Raw genomic sequence first — 18214 nt, 5'->3', positions numbered from 1 at the left:
TCCGGTGACAGCTAGCTCACCCTTTATTTACCAGAGCTTAGCCTCAAGCCAGAATCCACATGACAGTTGGAGGAAAAGCCGAGTCTTAAACCACTCGCTTCTTGAGATTCAATGTCTCCTACTTACCCCGAATTAGCGGCGTGTCTTTTGAGTGGGATTAGCAACTTTCAGGTCAGTCAAATACCCTCAATAGCAAACGGCATTCGGAGCAACGGGCGACAAACAGTAGAGTGCGACGTTATAAATGAACGTATCGGTCCGTTGAAATTGTGGTTTCGTGCGGAGCGAATGAGGATCAGTGAGTTATTCGTGCTTTTTATAAAATGATCAGCCGCGTTGAGAAAAACAAAACAAAACAAGGGGACGTTCAATCATTGCCAGTATGTGTTTGTGTGCGCTGAGCCCTCTGTGGTTAAAGCTTCCGCTTATTACAACATCACTGACATTTTAATCGGAGCCGAAAGACGATTGCGCCAGCGGCATCGTGACGGAGGCTGCCAGTTTGGCCCACGGGCTGTCAAATGCACACCGTGGCGCAGATCGAAATTGGCCTCCGAACGTACAGATATCCAGTGAGGTGCCGGCATCCAAACGCAGGACAATTACTCATGCATGTCATCATTTGTGATACCGCTGCTTCCACTGGCACCCGATAGTGGCTATTCAGTTCCTCAACGCAAAATCATCAACAGCGGTTGCCGACATGCGTTGCTCCTTGACATGTTGTCACTTGACTGTTGTGACATGTAAATGCGAAATCAGGATATAATTGGAGTCTAACACGGTACAGCCTCCACTTTGTGTCCACTTAGAGTAATTCCTCGATTATGGCGTACCTCTTCTTCCAGGGTCAAAAGTGACGACTGTCAAGGTTACCCAAGCGCCAGCTTTGAGGGTACTGTATTATTACAGTGACAAAACATTTTACCTCGAAAAATACAATTTTGTACTCCCCGCCTCGCCCCCCTCAGATTGAATAGGCAAAAGCACACAAGGTGGGCTGAGGTACAAGATATCTGATGAAATGACCTTGAGGCGTGTGCTCACGTGATTTGTCAACAGTGGAAGAGATAATTGCGTCTCACCAAAGGAACTTACACAGAACACTATTTTTGTCTCAGCTGATCTCCCCAAACACACTCACACACACACTCCGCTTCTTCGATACACAACCCCCTTCGATCTCCCCAAACACACACACACACACACACACACTCCGCTTCTTCGATACACAACCCTCTTCCCCCACTGCGCCGCATAGCTCGCAGCTGCTTTCCGTGTCCTGCTCCGCGTTACCTGGTAATTGCCTTCGCCACCGCTCACCACCAGCCCGCGGTGCATTGTGGGAAGCGCCATTTCCCCTCGGGATGGGTCTAAGTCCTCAAACCTGCCATAATGATATCCTTCTTCACCCAACCTTTCTCAAGCATTCAAGTGGGGGGATGGGGGGGGGCATGCAGAATGCGCGTAGTTCTTCATCTTCACTCTCCACTTCTGTTTACTGTCATGAGCAAACACGAGTAAATATGAAACGACTGACGGGTGCTGCGATGTTATAGACAGGTAGTAAACATGAAATAATACACACTCTTTCCACAGGCTTTTAGGCAGCACCTGCGGGTATTTTTCATTAAGAGAATAAACATCTTGCACCGGAGAGACTTCTTGCCAAGTAATGACTTGAATATGAAAATATAGCGCAAATAAATCTGAGACCCGGCAGTGCCGCTTCATATTCTATAAAACGATACACCCACCAGTCACATCAGTCGGTCGCCGCCGCCAGGTCTCACCTAAAAGCTATTTCTCTCTGTCTCGCGTTTATTCATTGAATGCAGCTTACTGGACCACAACGTCAGCTGACTTCAACAGGTGCCAAAATCTGCGCCAAAATGACGTTTCTTTGAAATCAATTTTGTAGCTTTTCCTGCCAACTAAAAAAAAACAAAACAAAACGAAACAAAAAAAAAACTGTGATCAAAATGAGACCTGTGGCCCTCGCTCTAAGCAGAAATAACACTTTATACCGTTTACTATGATGCGGTGCAGTTCTCCATCACCACAAACTCCAACTAGAAATGTTGCATTTTTGATACCTGTTTATTTTTTTATGATCCGGGTGAGTCGGTCTTTCACCACCGATGGCGGTTGAATTGACTACAAGTCCTTGGAAGCAAAGAAGCGTGCAGAGCTCCAGGTTGAGCTGAGGTCAGCGATAAACAAACGGAAAAGAAACCACACGGGGTCACATTCGGTCACTTGACTATTGCCGTGAATACGTCGGCCGGAGATCGATAGATTTTCGCTTTTGTAGAACTCTGTCAATATTGTTACTATATTTGTACATTCTCGCATTATATATTCAAGTATATGTCAATAAATGTACAAAAATGTTCCTTCTTGCTTCATATCAACACTTGATCAGGCCAACAACTTGTTGGCTTGCGACATGAAGGGAAACAAAGCGCTTCCCCCGCATCAATCAAGCTGTGCCGCTCATCAATCAAGGCTGCAGCCTCAACAAATGTATCCTGTTGGACACGCGACCGAAGCTTGAGTCGATCAGAAGGCGTTTACTACCTGTGACATGCCAAAGAAGCTCAACATCGTCAATATGTTGGCCTCGCCGATACGGCTGTTTGCTGTGCATCGAGTGACAAGCGAATAAGTAAAAAAACTCCATCGGTGGAAGGACAACCGAACCTTCTGCGAGTAGTGTACAGTCTATCCTATGAATAATAGAAACAACTCCAAGCCCTTTAATATAGTCATCAAAAACATTCAGAGACTCTATGCTAAAGTGAACAGCCATTATCCTCCGGTAAGCGTTTTACTGTCACTTAATACTGATGTCTGGACGAGACTTTTCCCATGGCAACAGCCACCAGGGTCCAAAACCGGAGCCCGCCGCGGGGCCCGAAGAGCAGTTGTAATTGCAGAAAATGTTGGCAGTTTCCCAGATAGCGGAGAGGTGAACTCTCCGCTCCCCTAACATGTCTCACCTCTCTTAATCCCAGCGCGAGGTACCGTGGGAGCTTGTACCTGCCTTGATAGAGCAGCCGTTAATGGTTCCGCTCTGATGAAAAGGAAAAGAAAAAAGAAAGGAAGAGGAGGTTTTTCTTTTCCCTGTGTTTAATGACATGAACTGATGAAAAAGAGGTGTATGTACGACGAGCCGCATTTCTTATTGCTGCTGACACCTGCTTGTTAATGTTCCCTGTAAGAGGTCAAATATGGCGGAGCAATATAAACTTGCAGATTTAGCTGATCAGGAATGAGGCAATAAATCGAAGGTCGGCGTCGAGCTAAACAGTTTTAGTGCTTCGAAACAGAGAAGACAAGCCCATTGCAACAAATGAAATGACGCATGTCGTCGGCCCCCGTAAGCACCGCAATTCACTTTTATTGTTTTTTACTCTTATTTTAATCTGACTACATCCTCCATGAATTTCTTTTTCATTTCATATCAGACGACTGTAGAAAATGTAAAAAAAAAAATATATATTAAAAAAATGTAAAAAGAATTTCTTTGAATCGCTTTTAAATAACAAATGTGACATCTGCACTAAAATGTAAAATATGTTTAAAAAAAGGGCCTTTTACCTTAGTGCTTCAGATAAAGATTTCTTCAAGTCAAGATATGTATTTGCCATCAAAATATACAAAAAAGAAAATAATACTAGGTTTTATCCCTTAACTCATCTTCAGCATGAAAAAAAAAACAAAAAAAACAAACATAATCATCTCCACAGCAAAAGCCAAAAATGTGTGTGGGGGTGGGGGGGACAAACCCAACTTTTCTTTTCCCAACTGTCCTTCCTTTTCCTCTTTTCTCAGTTGCCACTCTTTTGTTTGCGCCTGCTATGCTTGAAGGGCTAACGCGCCGTCGGATGACCGCACATAATAAGCGTCTGCATTCACTGGCTTTGTGCGAGAAGCTAACTCTGAATCGCTTTTCATGATTCGATGCTCCCATTACCGAGCAGTTTTTATTCATCAGCCGGCGTCGTCTCCAGTTCAGAATCAAATGTCTCGCTTGGGAAATTCAGGGTGGGAGCACATCAACCCTGTTGTCATGCGCATGTGTGAGGCTGCACGCATTTGGACGAATTATGCAAACAGAAAGGGCATGATGACTCAGCCGACAACCTTGGTTCGGAATGTTTCTGCCTCAACTTAAGACTAGAAAAAGAAACACATAATGTGTGTTAGTATTAACAACATTGTCTCCTACTCTCTATGCTAATACATTGACCTCTATCGTATATACAGGATGGAAAAGGAGATAGACTCGACATCTTATCCTGTCGCCCTCACCTGGAGGTGCTTTTATTTGGATGTGCACGAGTCTTCCGTTTTATCAACTTAGCAACCTCCTTACGATATTTCGTATCGTTTCTGACCTATCTAGCAAAAAGAAAGAAATAACTGGACTTTATTTTTAGAGCACATTAATCAACAACGGCAGCCGGAACCACACGCTGCGCATGAATGAAATTGAACATAAAGTAAGAAAAGTAAGCGGTTCCTTTTCAATAAACACCTTCAAATGTCACCTTTAAAAACATTTTAAAAAACAATTTGTTGACATGAAGACACTCCTGAAGTGCCTCCACTGTGTCATTAGACTGAACTCTCACAGTTCTTAAGTTGGCCACCTGCTTTCCCCCGCAGTGGCCAATTTGTGCTCAGATTCCCCAGAGGAGAGAGAGAAGAAAACATGCCTCTTTCATATTGCCATACAGGAGATTCTTCTTGTATTTCCATCTTGTTGCACAATCCACATGCTGTGTGAAGTTAGTAAATAAACGAGGGGAACATGACTGAGGTCTCCACCGGCCCGCATAAGGGCACCGGCATGCTGACATTGTAGCATTGATATTCTCATAATAGGGAATAAATAAGTCGGGTAAACAGCACACTTGAATCAGCAACGGCTTTATGTGTCACTAAGTCTTTGACGACTTAAAACAAAATCCTCGCACATCAGGTGTTTGCAATACTAGCCTATTTACATTGATGTTTACGCATTACTGAATGAGATCTTGTCTGGCTTTTCATGTATTTCTTGCAGTAATTTAGAACGGGAGTCTTGCCACGTATCTCCACTAGTTATTGAATCAAGATTTTGCTTCAGACTATTATTATCATCATCATCATCATCATTTTTGTTATTATGACTATTATTGAGCATGGCATCCTTTTCAATGTACTAGTCATCACAATATTTTTTTCCAGCAATTGATGCATGTAATCAGAAAACACTTGATGTCACATTAGACATTCAGTCAGTCTAGAATGTAACGTGAGTAAAAACTCTTCAAGTATCTGATATTGGGCGGACTAAAGTATTTTCTGGTATTACATTTATCGAAGCATTTTTAATGTTTTATTTCTTTAAAGTGAATTTGTATTTATTTGGTTTCCTCAATGGAGTATGGTAGTTCAAGGTCTACGTTTTGGCAAACACTAGTCATAAAAACACGTCCTGGTTACTTACCGACTCATTTTCATCAGGGAAATGTATCAGAATTCAAGTATGCATTGAAATGCAAGAATTAACAGCAAAGTGAAATGCGCTTACATAAAACTTTTGCTGAGGTACAGCAATGGAATAATATTTGTATTCTGTCACAAGATTGCATATCGTCCAGTACATCCAGCTGCGGAATGAGATTAAAGTGTAAAGAAGCATTAAAAAAAAAAAAATAAAAAAATCCACCCGCCCAAGAGCAGGAAAGGGATTTGTTGAGGTGTTGTGCGTGCTGTCATGTCGTCTGCTGATAAAATCTTCATGTCACTTGTAGTTTTGCTTGGTCTATCTCTACAGCAGCACGACACCGCCGGTCTGTGATGAATAGCGAGGGACTGCATGGCGAGTGCAGCTTTTACAAGTTCAATGTCGGCGACATCGGCCCTTATCGCATGAATTTATTTGGGCATCAATCTTTCAATGAACTTGATTTGATCTCAAGGTGGAGCAGTTCGGTGCGATTTACGCACAGTTTGCAGGACGTGGCTTTCATTCATTTTTGCCGAAAAATATCATTTGCTGCCTGGATCATGCAAAGGATTGAATGCGGGATATGACATTTCAAGCCAAAATATGTGACTTTAAACAGTGGATAGATATATTTTTTAACACCTCATATTATATTTGGTTCACTGACAAAAAAAAAAATCGAAACCTTGCACAGTTTACTTTTGAACGCTCACAATCTGCTTTGGGGTCCAACCAGTTGATAAGAGTTAAAGAACAATAAAATGTACCCCATGGATTATATAGTTGTTATTTGGTACTCTCTCCAGCCAAGGCCAGCTGGTTAGCCAGCATGAGCTCTTCCCGCTAAGGAGTGTGGAAGCCCTTCGGAGCCTTTCGTCCAGTTTGCCTTCCTAGTAGGTCTTTTGTCGGGCAAAGGCTGTTAGCAATTATTTTGTTCTGAGCTTCACTCTTGCTTTGAAACAAATGAAATATTGTGGTTTTGATTTTCTCCTCAAGCGTCAGGAAGGCCAGTCACAGACTATCAAGTTAACTGTTGCAGACTTTTCCGTCACTTCCAGATTCTGGAAGCGGCGACAGGATGGAAGGGCAGGGGCTCTTTGCGGAGCACACTGATCTCAAGCCTAAGGTAAAGAACGAGCCGAAAGCCAGAGATGAGACGTCATCGTTGGAGGATCATCTCCTTGGCGGCCCGATTGGACAACCGCCTGAGGAAGCGCGAGAGGGACACAGAGAGAGCGTGCGGTGAATCCCACCCAGCTCCAGCGACATTCAACTCGGTTTTGGGAGATACTTGCTGTTGTGGCCGTTGTTTCCTACAGCAGATTCTTTCAGATTTTTCCACCTTCTCGGCTACCATTCTTGCTCTCCTTCTAAGCCATTGGACCTTGTTGTTCTTTTATGCAATCCGAACACGCTTTTGAGCCTGTTAAGGTATTTGACTATTACGGATTTATGCCAAAACATTATTAAAGTACAACAGCAATAACACATAGAAAGATTGCAGAGAGGTTTTGTTTGTACAAATTTTAGCCAATGCTGGACTCCTCCTAATATTGCTTTAGTAGCAAACTTCAATCAGACAGGAAACAGTCGGAGGTAAACCATCTATTGTTTGGGTTTGGAATATTAAAAATACAGTCCAATCGCTTTAAGCTGTATTGTGTGTGGAAACGAGCAACTCAGCAAACGCAGACTAAGCAGTCAAAATCCTCCCTTGTTCATCCTGCTATTGGAATGTGAAAATGGTAAGCAGGGAAGAGGCAGATAGAAGAGGCTTTAAAGGAAAGAAGGAATCCGTGCTTGGGAAAAAAAATGCGGAAACAGAGTGTGACAGAAAGGTCCACCTTAGCCCTTGTGCCTGTTCCCCTACTAAACACGGAGGACAGAAAAGTGACTTGCAGATGTCCTTGAACACCAAATTTAAAGTCCCCTGAAGCAACAGAGATCCATTTCCTCTACTAGGATATATTCCCAACTCTATTATGGATAAAAAAAATTACATTTGACAAATCGCTTGCTTTTTTGATTAAAAAAAATTTTTTTTTTGAAAAAGACACGGTAGTGAAACTGGCCTGGACCAAAACAGTCATGCCCAACTTTTTAAGGCTATTTATGCAATGAAACAATTTCTGTGTTTCTCACTGACACTTGACCAAATTGCTTCAGCTGAACCAAAAGAAGGAATGTGGGCCATCAGACTGCAGCTGCACGTCTCTGAATAGCATGCGGTCTGGATGTAAGCAGATGGTCCACCTTAGCGGGCCCAGTTCAGCTGAACTTTCCAGCAAATGTGACACTCTCCCACATGAGGACTAGTCCAGACTGCTGATTGTCAATAGTCTAAAATGCAGAGCGTAGCACGTCGATAGATGCTTATAGTGGCAGGCAGGGAGTGGGAGATGGAGTGTGCAGGGGGGGAAAAAAAAAGATGGACTAAGGAGACAAGACAAGTGGAATGACTTATTCAACAGGGAACTGGACAGGAAGAAACATGAAATTAGCACAAATAGATTATCTGTCGACTACAGGCAGGCCTAAGAGCAAGCCAAGCACTGTGGAAGCAGAGAGTGAGGGAGGGAAAAAGGCAGATTGACTTCTACGTTTCTCCCTTAAGGGAGAGCCATCACTTACCAAACTGCTGATATGTACATCCAGCAGCGCTCGCGTGCACTTGACTACGATTAAAATGCACCAACTGAGTGAGGACAGAATCAATGCAATGATTATCGTTTATCATTGCTATCCTTCTATGACACTGGGATAGAACAGGGAGACAACTGCAGTCCACGTCTGTCCAAAAGGAAAATCTACACTAGGTTCAGCTTCAAGACATACACGGACATATTCATCCCCAAACCATAAAAGTGTTCGAGGTACCACCTGAGTAGACTGTCCTATTTTCACCAAAGGTACAAGAATGCCCCTTCAGAAAGCATTCCAAACTGCCCAGATCAATTTTGGTTCGCATAGCAGGTCCTTACAAAATCCAAACCAAACCACAAATGGTTTTGTGGTCCACCACTAGACCAAATAAAACACGTCTTTCTTTCCTCTGAGCTGAAAGGTTGGTGGACTTGTCAAACGTTATGATATTGACTGATTCTACCCTTCGAGTGGTTGACCCACGTCGGTACAATGCAACCCCCCCACCCCCAAAAAACCTTTCACACAAAATGTCCTAAAAAGTGAGTCTTAGGTGTTATTTGTCAGACACACTCTTGCCTCGGCTTCCTGCTATGCACACAGCTGTCATTCCACCTCTGATTCCAACCTCACACGTTAGGAGCTTTGGGGGGGTTGGCTTCAACCTGCCATTCCACGGGAAAAAGCGGGAAGGAAATGGGGCTTTGATATTCCAGGTGAAAGGCTACCATGACAGTTCGTGACCCTCCCCCACAGGGTATATATACGTGTAAGCTGTGGAAATTGAATTTCAACCTCCAAGAGGACAGAGAGAAACAAAATGTCCTCTTACCAGCAGGAAACGGGGCTTCTGCGTCATCCTTTCATGGCTCAGTGGGAGAAAAGTTTTGGAGGGATGGCACAAACCTGAATGGAAAGTACCTTTTGCCCTTTAAAAGTCCTTGCCAACTTTTGTAATCAAAAGATGCAATAGAGCTTTGATTTAAATGTGCTCAAACATCCAATCTACAGTTATCAGCATTGGTTCTTTCATGGCTCCGTGATTGTTGTTTATCCCTGGAGTGGAGGCGCAGGAATGGAAAGGGTCCGCAACTTCGTGTATAATTCAAGACAGGGAACCACAGTCCCCTCAGAGACATGTCCTCTGCACAGAAGAAATAGAGCGAAACATGGGGACGGACGGGGGGTGAGACAGGGAGGGAGGAAGGGATCCTTTGGTGGGCCCTTCTGCTTTAATTACATTGTATTGATCACAGGCGAGATGGCAGGGAGGGGAGGGGGTGGGGGGTCATTTGGTGAAATTGCAGGCTGCCGTTACTGTAAAGATGTAGGAAAAGAGGGGCTTTGCAATTACGTTAAAGTCATACGCTAGATAATTAGAAAATCCTCAGAACCTTTCAGGCTTTCTTTTTCCATGCCCCCGTTTAGCATAGCTGGTACAATAAAAATTACAAGGGTGTCAAATTCATTTAAGTGCTGGGCGGCTTGCATTGTTCACATCCATCACACGGTTACATGCTTGGTTGGATATGAAATTCTTTGCATTGATTTCTTTCAATCCAAGTGCCTGCAGTACGGTCCCTTCCAGTAATAAAGCCCAGTCGAAGGCTCATCATGCATGAAACCCCCCCGTCATTCACTTCTGCTTTCCTCTAGACGGGCATGCTTCTGCAAAGTTGGACTTTGTTCCTTTTCTAGGTTGACCTACTTGAGAAAACAGCTTAGAATCCTTTCTTTGTTTTTCGCACTCCTATGGAAAGACCAGAAAATCTCGGGGCTCTCCTACGGAAATTCTCCCTCCGCCCCGCTCCTCATTGCTGATCCAGGCGGATGGCAAATGTGCCAGATTCAACCTCCCTGCCCCAGCAAAATCGCTCCCGCCGAGTCTCACAGAACTGTAGTCCAAGGGGTTAAGGAGCTTACGTCTCGTATATGATGCATGAAGAAAGGAGGTGAGCGGTGATTTGCCATGGGAGGGGAAAGAGGAGAGTGAAGCCTCCCAGTCTAAAGTGGATCTCATTATGGCTGAACTGCGAGTTACCTTTGGTAAACAGTTGCGCACGTTCCTCGGGCAAGCATCAGTCTCACAGCGGCGAGCTGGTGAGCGACCGTGGCCCGATGACAGTGTGCGGCCATTGCTCAAACCTACAGCCCCATAGCGATGCGTCGGTTTGGTCTTCATCGTTCGATAAATAGGCTGCACGTTTTACACACCGGTTATAATGGACATTGAATCTCTTTCATCTCGTTACAGAAATTGCTTTTACACAAATGAGAAAAACATTTGCAACCATTAACATCGATGTTACGGTGTGTCGGGGAAAAAAATGCATCTCATTCATTTTATAACTCTTCTGCTCGGATTTATCGTGCTAAAAAGCGGTGTCATATCATGTAGATTCCGACCTATTCAGGCGAGTTACCGTGTTCTAATGCCAAACAGGTACTGATTTTTACATAAGGTAGACCCCTTTTTTTCAAACCTGCCCTCTTCAGCTGATTGGTCATGCGAATGGGTGGCCCTGTATCCCTTGGGTGGCGTTTGAAACCCTCCCGCTGTGGTTGCATGCATTTTGATATTGAAAATGGACTACGGCAGGCCACATATGAAGGAGAACGTGAAGGAGGCAGGTCCGAAGCCGGAGGGCAGTGCCAGTTGGCACTCCCGAGTCACACAGGGATCAGACACCGGGGTGAGAGATCGTTTTGACCTTGTATCTTTTGCGATGCATTGTTGTGCAGTGAAATTTCAAACTGCCTCACAGTTATCGATTTGAGGTGTTCTTTCATTACGATTTAGAAACAACACCTTTCGACACTTTCAAGCAATTATGAAGAGCTTACAATTTCTTTTCATCCTAGTTTTATGCACTGAAATGCACCTTTATTTACAGGCTAACACGATTGACTGTAACAAGAGTAATGGAGTTTAAAAAAAATAGACCAGTTTAATTCCCAATTGTCATTTAAATAACCTCTTATTCACTCTTATGCATGTACGATTGCTTCACTTCAATACAAGCACAGTAATGCTTCTGTGGATGTGCTCCCATTTGTTGTCATTCTATCTTCCGCCATGTTGTGCCACAACAATAGTTTGGAGCCACGTTCAGCTCGCATGACCCTGACACATCGTACTGTAAGCTGCAAGCATACACTTGCATTGTTGTGATGTTTTGCCGTGCCGCGCGTTTTGTACTGCGAGCCTCTCAAGTGTGAAGAGCCAAGCAAGCGTGATTAAATCTTCATCGCGACACTGCTGCAACCGCACTCACATCTGTCAAATTGAAAAACCACAAAGTGTAAAACACGGCGTAAAACACATCCACTTAGGTTTGCGCCGCAGTGACACACAGTTGTGCTCAAGATGCAAGGGGGGCCTTTTGTGACTGTTAATTGGATAATGACATCTTGTTTCGCACGTTACGTGACCCACTGACCACTGCGGAAGCAAGAAATCAAAGACTAATTACGACCGGTGGTGACCTGGCCGCTGGAATTGTACCTCTGATGTTTACCACAGTTAAATGCTCAGAGAGTTGACTGAAGCTAAAATTCTTTCCAATCATTTTCTCACAAATAAGTGCAGGAGCATCGAGTTCTTACCTGCCCTGGACTTTAATGTCAGAAATGGCGTAGAAGTATCTGGACAGGTTGTTCTCGTCCACCATTGTGGCTCCAGTGGCAGGTCGCAGCAGACGGATTCTCAGGGCTGTGATGGTGAAAAAGTCTCGCAGGTTCTTGGTGGTGTCCAGTTGGCCATAAAGTGACGCCATGTTGTGGAGTCGCGGACCGGCGAACAGCGCAAAGCGGTCCTTGATCTCAAAGCGAACTGTTTTGTCATACTTCCACACATAACCTCGAGAGTAGTCCTCAGTGCAGATGATGTCCAGCAGAGTATGCTGGGTCAGATCCTGCACCGTCTTGGGCTCCATGGTGAAGGCATCCAGACAGTCAGTGGCATAGAACTGATAGGGCTGCCAGCTACGTCCATAGTCCAGCGACTTTTCCAGTACCATTTGTTCTGGTCGGCCTGACTCAAACGTGAGGACGATGTCATCTGTCAGCTCGATGGTCTTGTTCCAAGAGAGCGTGATGTTGACCAGGAGGGCCTTTGGATACCTTTTCCAGGACGTGGACTGCCAGAACGTCGTGGGGTTGCGTCCCTCGATGTCAAACATGAGTTCTGGAGGGTGGGCGAGCTCCTCAGTGCTGGCGTCACATTCATTATTACACATGTAGGGATTTTCCTATGAATCGAAAAAAAAAATAACAATCATATGTTAAGTGGAGTGAATTAAAAAAAAAATCAACAATATGGAAGCATATTCTGTGAAAGCCCTTTTTGATGATAAGGCAGTGTTTACCTAGTATTGTTTTCTCTTGGATTTTATTGATTATTTCTCCACAAATATATTTATACCGTATGTACGTTAGCTTTTATCTCGGCAGGCTAACAGTTAGTTAGATTAAGAAACGGCTTCATTCGGCTAACGGGTTTTTCGTCGTCCTCCATGGCAAGGTGACAATGAGACAGCAATCTCGCAGGCCTTCTAACTGTTGGAGGGCCCCATTAATATCCTGCCTCGACCATCCCCTACAGGCATTTTCCTGCTCTGGGAAGTCATGGCTGTGAGGTGGTTGAAGGCTGGATGGCGCTGGAAAATTCCACCCAGGTGTCTTAACACAATCTCATGGTGGCACATTAAGGTGTGACATTAACTGCAGCATCTGGTGCCCTGTGTGTGTTTGGCCTCCTGGTAAGTTGAACATGCAAACTGTTCGCAGCTAATAAGTTCAATCGCTTTCGATGTAAGACTACATGTATGAGAAAATAATTTTGCCCAAACAAGAAGTCCCTCAAGATAAATTGAAAGAGAGCAGTTAATGCCCTGAGGCATACCGTAAAAGACAGGAGAGTATTTGTTCGTGTCTCGTAAAGCTGTTGCAAAAGACTGCGGTAAAATGTCCCCTTGCCAATCGTAAAGGGCTCGCTAATGGGTACATAGCAATTATTTCAACCAATCACGGACATATTTCATCTAGGATTAATCAGATCAACTAAAATATGGAAACCTAATTGACATACAAAGCATGAATAAGTGAACAATGGCAAAACTCAAGGGACTTTGCTGACTTGGTGAAAGCCTTTTATAATGTAGTTTGCAAAAATGTAGAATTGCACTGACACATACTGAAAATGGATTGATCACTTTCCCCTCCTATACATTTTTGGGGGTCAATTTGACTCCATTCATTGGTTAGCATCCCGAATATAGGATTGCCATATTTTTTTTAGTCTTCACGTTTCATGACTTTTCTCGAATTTTATGAGGGCACCTTGTAAACAGAAAATTAACATGACAATATGTTTTTAATGTCCCGTACATATGTTGTACGCATCTGCTTTCTTTTGGGTCATTTTGACCCCAAGCTGTTTTCGCTGGATGACACATATGAGCCATATGGACATTTTACACACATTTGTTCTGGGTGTTTTGAATGATACCGAGGCCACAGTAAAATGCAGTTTTATCATCTTGAAAAATCTTCACACCTGACATATTGTCACTAGATATGTCCAAACATAATCGCTTCCTGTGCCCTGAGGGGCTCAAAAATGTGCTGCGCGTTAAACTCGGCAACCTTGGCCAGTCGTCCAGCACTCTCCTGAACCCACAGGTTAAATATATTTTATCGCCGCTACTTGTCTCCCACGCTTCAAAATACAACCTTTATGTAGATCAATAACCTCGACCTGGAGAAGAGGAAAGAGATAAAATGCTGAGTGTATGGCCTCATGAAAATCGATGGCAGACATCTGTGTTTTACTGGAGGGGAACCTGCGAGGCCTCTGTTAAGCAATTAACGGTGTGGCACAAGCGGAAATAATTGACCGCACCCTGAACGCAGCGTAGCAATAATTACTGAAGATGTTTGTACAAATCCCACCGGGGTGTTGGGTGGTCAAGAAGCGGGGAGGTTTCAACCGTCACAGAAAAGCGAGCCAGAAGCCAGGTTGCTGGAGCACTTAATTGCGGTTGATGTCATCACAACACACCGGTTTGATCAGATTAGAATAGAGATTCTACTGCATGCGTGTGTGCATGTGTGTGTGTGTTGTGTTGTTGGCAGGATACCGCTCTGAATTCCAATCGCATTGTCCACATTACTGTCAAACTGTTAACCTAATTTAACGGCCAACGAGAAGGATAAAAATCAACAATGTCGTAAACAGAGGCTCATGAATTTGATTGCAGACTCTATTCAGCCGCACTTCACAGAGCCAGAGCCGTTTGGAGTGCTCAGGCGGCGGAGAGGGAGATTAACGCTTGCTCTTTATGTGAGGGGCTTTTAGACACATTACAAAACACTTGTCGAAATTAATTTTCATCTCAAACGTTTGCACATGAAGATACATTGCGCATTTGGGTTTGGGCATTTGTCACTGAGTGTTTGATTAAAGATCAATTTGTCATTATCACGAGTATATGAAATGCAGCGGTGCCTTGCGATACAACTTGACAGTCATTTATCGCTTGACCACACTCTTGATTCCAAACGGCTGTTCCTCAAATCACCTTTCACATGTTGGAATGATGCACCAGCATGAAGATCCACAAAAATGATTGGATGAGATAATAGCGAAAGACAAAGATGTGTCTGAGCTTTTAAACCGTGTCCGGTTTTTAAACTAAGATATGGTTGCGGCGCTGACAACCTTGGCCTGTCGACACTGCAGCCATTGATGGAGGATGGGACTTGAGGGAATATAAATTTACTGCCTGCTGAGAAGACATCAAGATGGATGGGCTCCCACCAATCAAATCAATCTCTATGTGTGACAGATGTGTCAGACGTATGGCTCAGACAGCAAATTGAGCCCTGCCTGTGGCATCTATTCTTCTTCTCTTCCTTTGTGTCCTTCTTTCTCGATTCATCTTTCAACATAATCGTCGCATATGTGCCGGTGTTTTTCTGCATTTCAATCAGAAATATCTGTTTCTCATTAAAATGGCAGAATCGGAAGCATTCGTCTGGGAGTCTTAAAGTCGCCTCTGCTCTGGGTTTTTTGTTATCATTGGAAAATGGTTTGCAAGAGTCTTTCGAAAAGGTCTCCAATAGTTTTATGTCATCATATGACACACCTGACACGAGTGGCTCGAGAGTATTCCGGCATGCAAATGAGAATCACCTTCATCATGATGAAGATTGGGATAATTAGCCGGTTGCTTATTTATGATAGCCTCTTCATTCACAATGAATACGGTAAGCAATCGTGCATGTTTTCTGTTGTCTTAACTTCAACTGAGATGTATGACATTTTCAATGTGTGAACCAAAAATCCGCTTTCAGATATTTTGCTAACGAATGCTAACAAAGCTTTTTTGTTCCTCGATAACTCCCTCATAGCCACCCATCTCGTGCCATCTCGTTTTGAAAATTCTCCCTCTTCCCATCCATGCCTTGAGTGGATCAGCCATTGCATCCTACCCCCCCCCCCACACCCCCATCTCCCTCGCTCCTTCTCCCATGGTGATAGGTGGTGCAGACAGAAAGAGGGGCTTAACCTGGACGTGGAATGAATATTGGATGCCACTGTGACAGATTACAGTGGTAATAGACACCCGGGCCAAATCCTCACAAGGATTACAATCATATTTTCAAATGGTTCAGGGTCGGCCGGAGGTCGCCCAGGCTGGACTGCGGTCAACAAGGTGGTAGTGGAGCACACACACATACCAGAAATTCACGCCTACTTCTGGCGGTATTTATCTTTCAAATGCCTTTTATGTCTCCCGGCAGACAATGGAACCGGGATGAAGGACTGAGTTCAATCTTTGAAATGGCTCTAATTGTTTTTGTAAAACACAGACCGAGAGTGTTGCACCAACCCTCGGTGTTCAACAGTTCACTTTTTGTTTTGTGGCCCCCAGTGGGAGAGATCCAAGACAGCGTGAGCTCCTCTGATTCACCGCCTTCCGTACGGGTGTGTGGCTGTCATAAACAGAGGGGAGCTTATGAGGCAGGACCATGTGTACATGTCCCCTATTTCGGTGCCTGTCAATTTGGGAGATTCACGAAGCTTAAAACAATAGTAGAGTGAGCCTTCAGCCGCTGCCCTTTGCATTTAGAGGATATAAAACACATTTTACATTCCATTATCTTTTATATGGGGTATCACGATCATACGGTTTGAAGGACAGGATGATGGCCCCGTGCTTGAGAGTGGAATTGTAAAAGTCGCACTCAAGGGATAAGTGCATCGCTAACGCACAGAGTTCATGGCTTTGGCAGCCCGACGCAATGTGTAAGAACTCCAATTGTAGACGAGACAAAACTCTTGCGGTTGAGAGCCCCGACCTCAACCCCATTAAAACACCTGCGCTTGTGGATAAAATGGACACAAATGACCTTAGACACACTGAGCAATTGCAGAAAATCTTCCCAACTGCAATAGTAGGGCAACATCGATTTTCACTTTCTGTTTATGGAGTGGCTCGGTTTTCTAATATACCTGTCCCAAAGGAATACGTGTCCCAAGAGAATACCTTTCTCAATCAACCTGTCCTGTTCGATAATAGAAGCGGTAATTGTTTCCTCACTTTTGAAGCCTCAAGAGCCGAGGCTTCGTCAAATGGTCACCGCCATTGCATCACCCCACAACAGTCCCTCACCATCTCTTCATCCACTGTTACTTGTAGTGGTAGCGTTCTACTTGGCTAAAATCCAACCCAATGTTTCAAAACATCTGCGTCATCAATGCCGGTGCCAAAAATGTTTACTCTCTAGTTTTGCTGCAAAATCTGATGTTACAAAGGCCAAAATTCAAATTATTATTCTGTACTTGTAGGGTTTTGAAACTGTCACGGGCGAATTGTTGTCTTCGTCGGTAGAATCATGAGCACAGGAAAAAGACAGAACGCTGATATTCGGATTCAAATTATCCAATGCGTCATAAACAAAGGAGAGATAATCCATAAGTCTGTCGTCATGTTCACTTAATGTTGCAAAGTGAATCAGATTGGGGAGACACAGGAAAAGGAACATGTGCCTTTCTGCAGGATTTGCTACAATTCGTGACATTACCAAGGATTTTTACAACAAAAAAAAAAAAAACACAAGTCAAAACAAACTAAAAACGATCATGAAAAAAAAAAATCATACAGCCGTGCACACATAGGAATAGTACACATCAGCGTCTCCATCACGCATGTAAACCTAGCACCTTCTAATCATCTAAGAGGGCTTTGCCGCATTTAGTGAGGCATCCCATTGTGTCATTTTGAGGTGTCAAAAAATCAATTAGTTATCATTTTACGGATTCACACGTTTTCCTTTTTTTTTCCACGCCCCCCCCCCCAATTGCATTTTATTTATTTAAGTCTTCGTTTTGAAGACATGATTAAAATCAATATTGTGGTTCGACAGAGCAGTCCCTCTGTGGATCTTTAACTGACTCTGGGGGCGGAAAAGGAGCTTGGGCTTTTTACTTTCTCTGAGCTTGGAAGATCATGACACTCGGACACACTGACAGGCAAAATGTCCTATTGCGCACACTCGCGCGGACTGACAGACTCATTTTAAAGTCAAAACAAACTAAAAACGATCATGAAAAAAAAAAATCATACAGCCGTGCACACATAGGAATAGTACACATCAGCGTCTCCATCACGCATGTAAACCTAGCACCTTCTAATCATCTAAGAGGGCTTTGCCGCATTTAGTGAGGCATCCCATTGTGTCATTTTGAGGTGTCAAAAAATCAATTAGTTATCATTTTACGGATTCACACGTTTTCCTTTTTTTTTCCACGCCCCCCCCCCCCAAGTTGCATTTTATTTATTTAAGTCTTCGTTTTGAAGACATGATTAAAATCAATATTGTGGTTCGACAGAGCAGTCCCTCTGTGGATCTTTAACTGGGCAGAGCGTCGTTGGGATTCAGCTCCAGGCCCCACTGTCAGATCACCGAAGGTCTATTTCTTCATTCTAAAGGGAGACTTTCTTCTTTTTGTCTTTATATCTCTCACTGTGTCTCTTTCCCTGCATGCCTTCCATTCCCCCC

General features: G+C 43.8%; 1 protein-coding gene across 8 annotated transcripts in view; it reads right to left on the bottom strand.

Moving 5' to 3' along the window:
* Positions 1 to 18214, bottom strand: part of ntng1a (netrin g1a) — a 60208-nt gene that overhangs the window by 21974 nt on the left and 20020 nt on the right. For all 8 annotated transcript variants that reach the window (XR_002167954.1, XM_019867145.1, XM_019867152.1 and 5 more), the window contains exon 3: positions 11753 to 12396. Coding sequence is in view for 7 of the 8 variants with exons in the window: in XM_019867145.1 (XP_019722704.1) it covers positions 11753 to 12396 (644 nt within the window). In the remaining variant the exon portion in view is untranslated. The remainder of the gene's footprint in view (positions 1 to 11752; positions 12397 to 18214) is intronic.

Source organism: Hippocampus comes, unplaced genomic scaffold (genome assembly GCF_001891065.2).
Source record: "Hippocampus comes isolate QL1 unplaced genomic scaffold, H_comes_QL1_v1.1 scaffold322, whole genome shotgun sequence".
NCBI classification, from domain to species: domain Eukaryota; kingdom Metazoa; phylum Chordata; class Actinopteri; order Syngnathiformes; family Syngnathidae; genus Hippocampus; species Hippocampus comes.
Note: the sequence above shows the minus strand (reverse complement) of the source record. Positions and strands in the feature narration are given on the sequence as shown.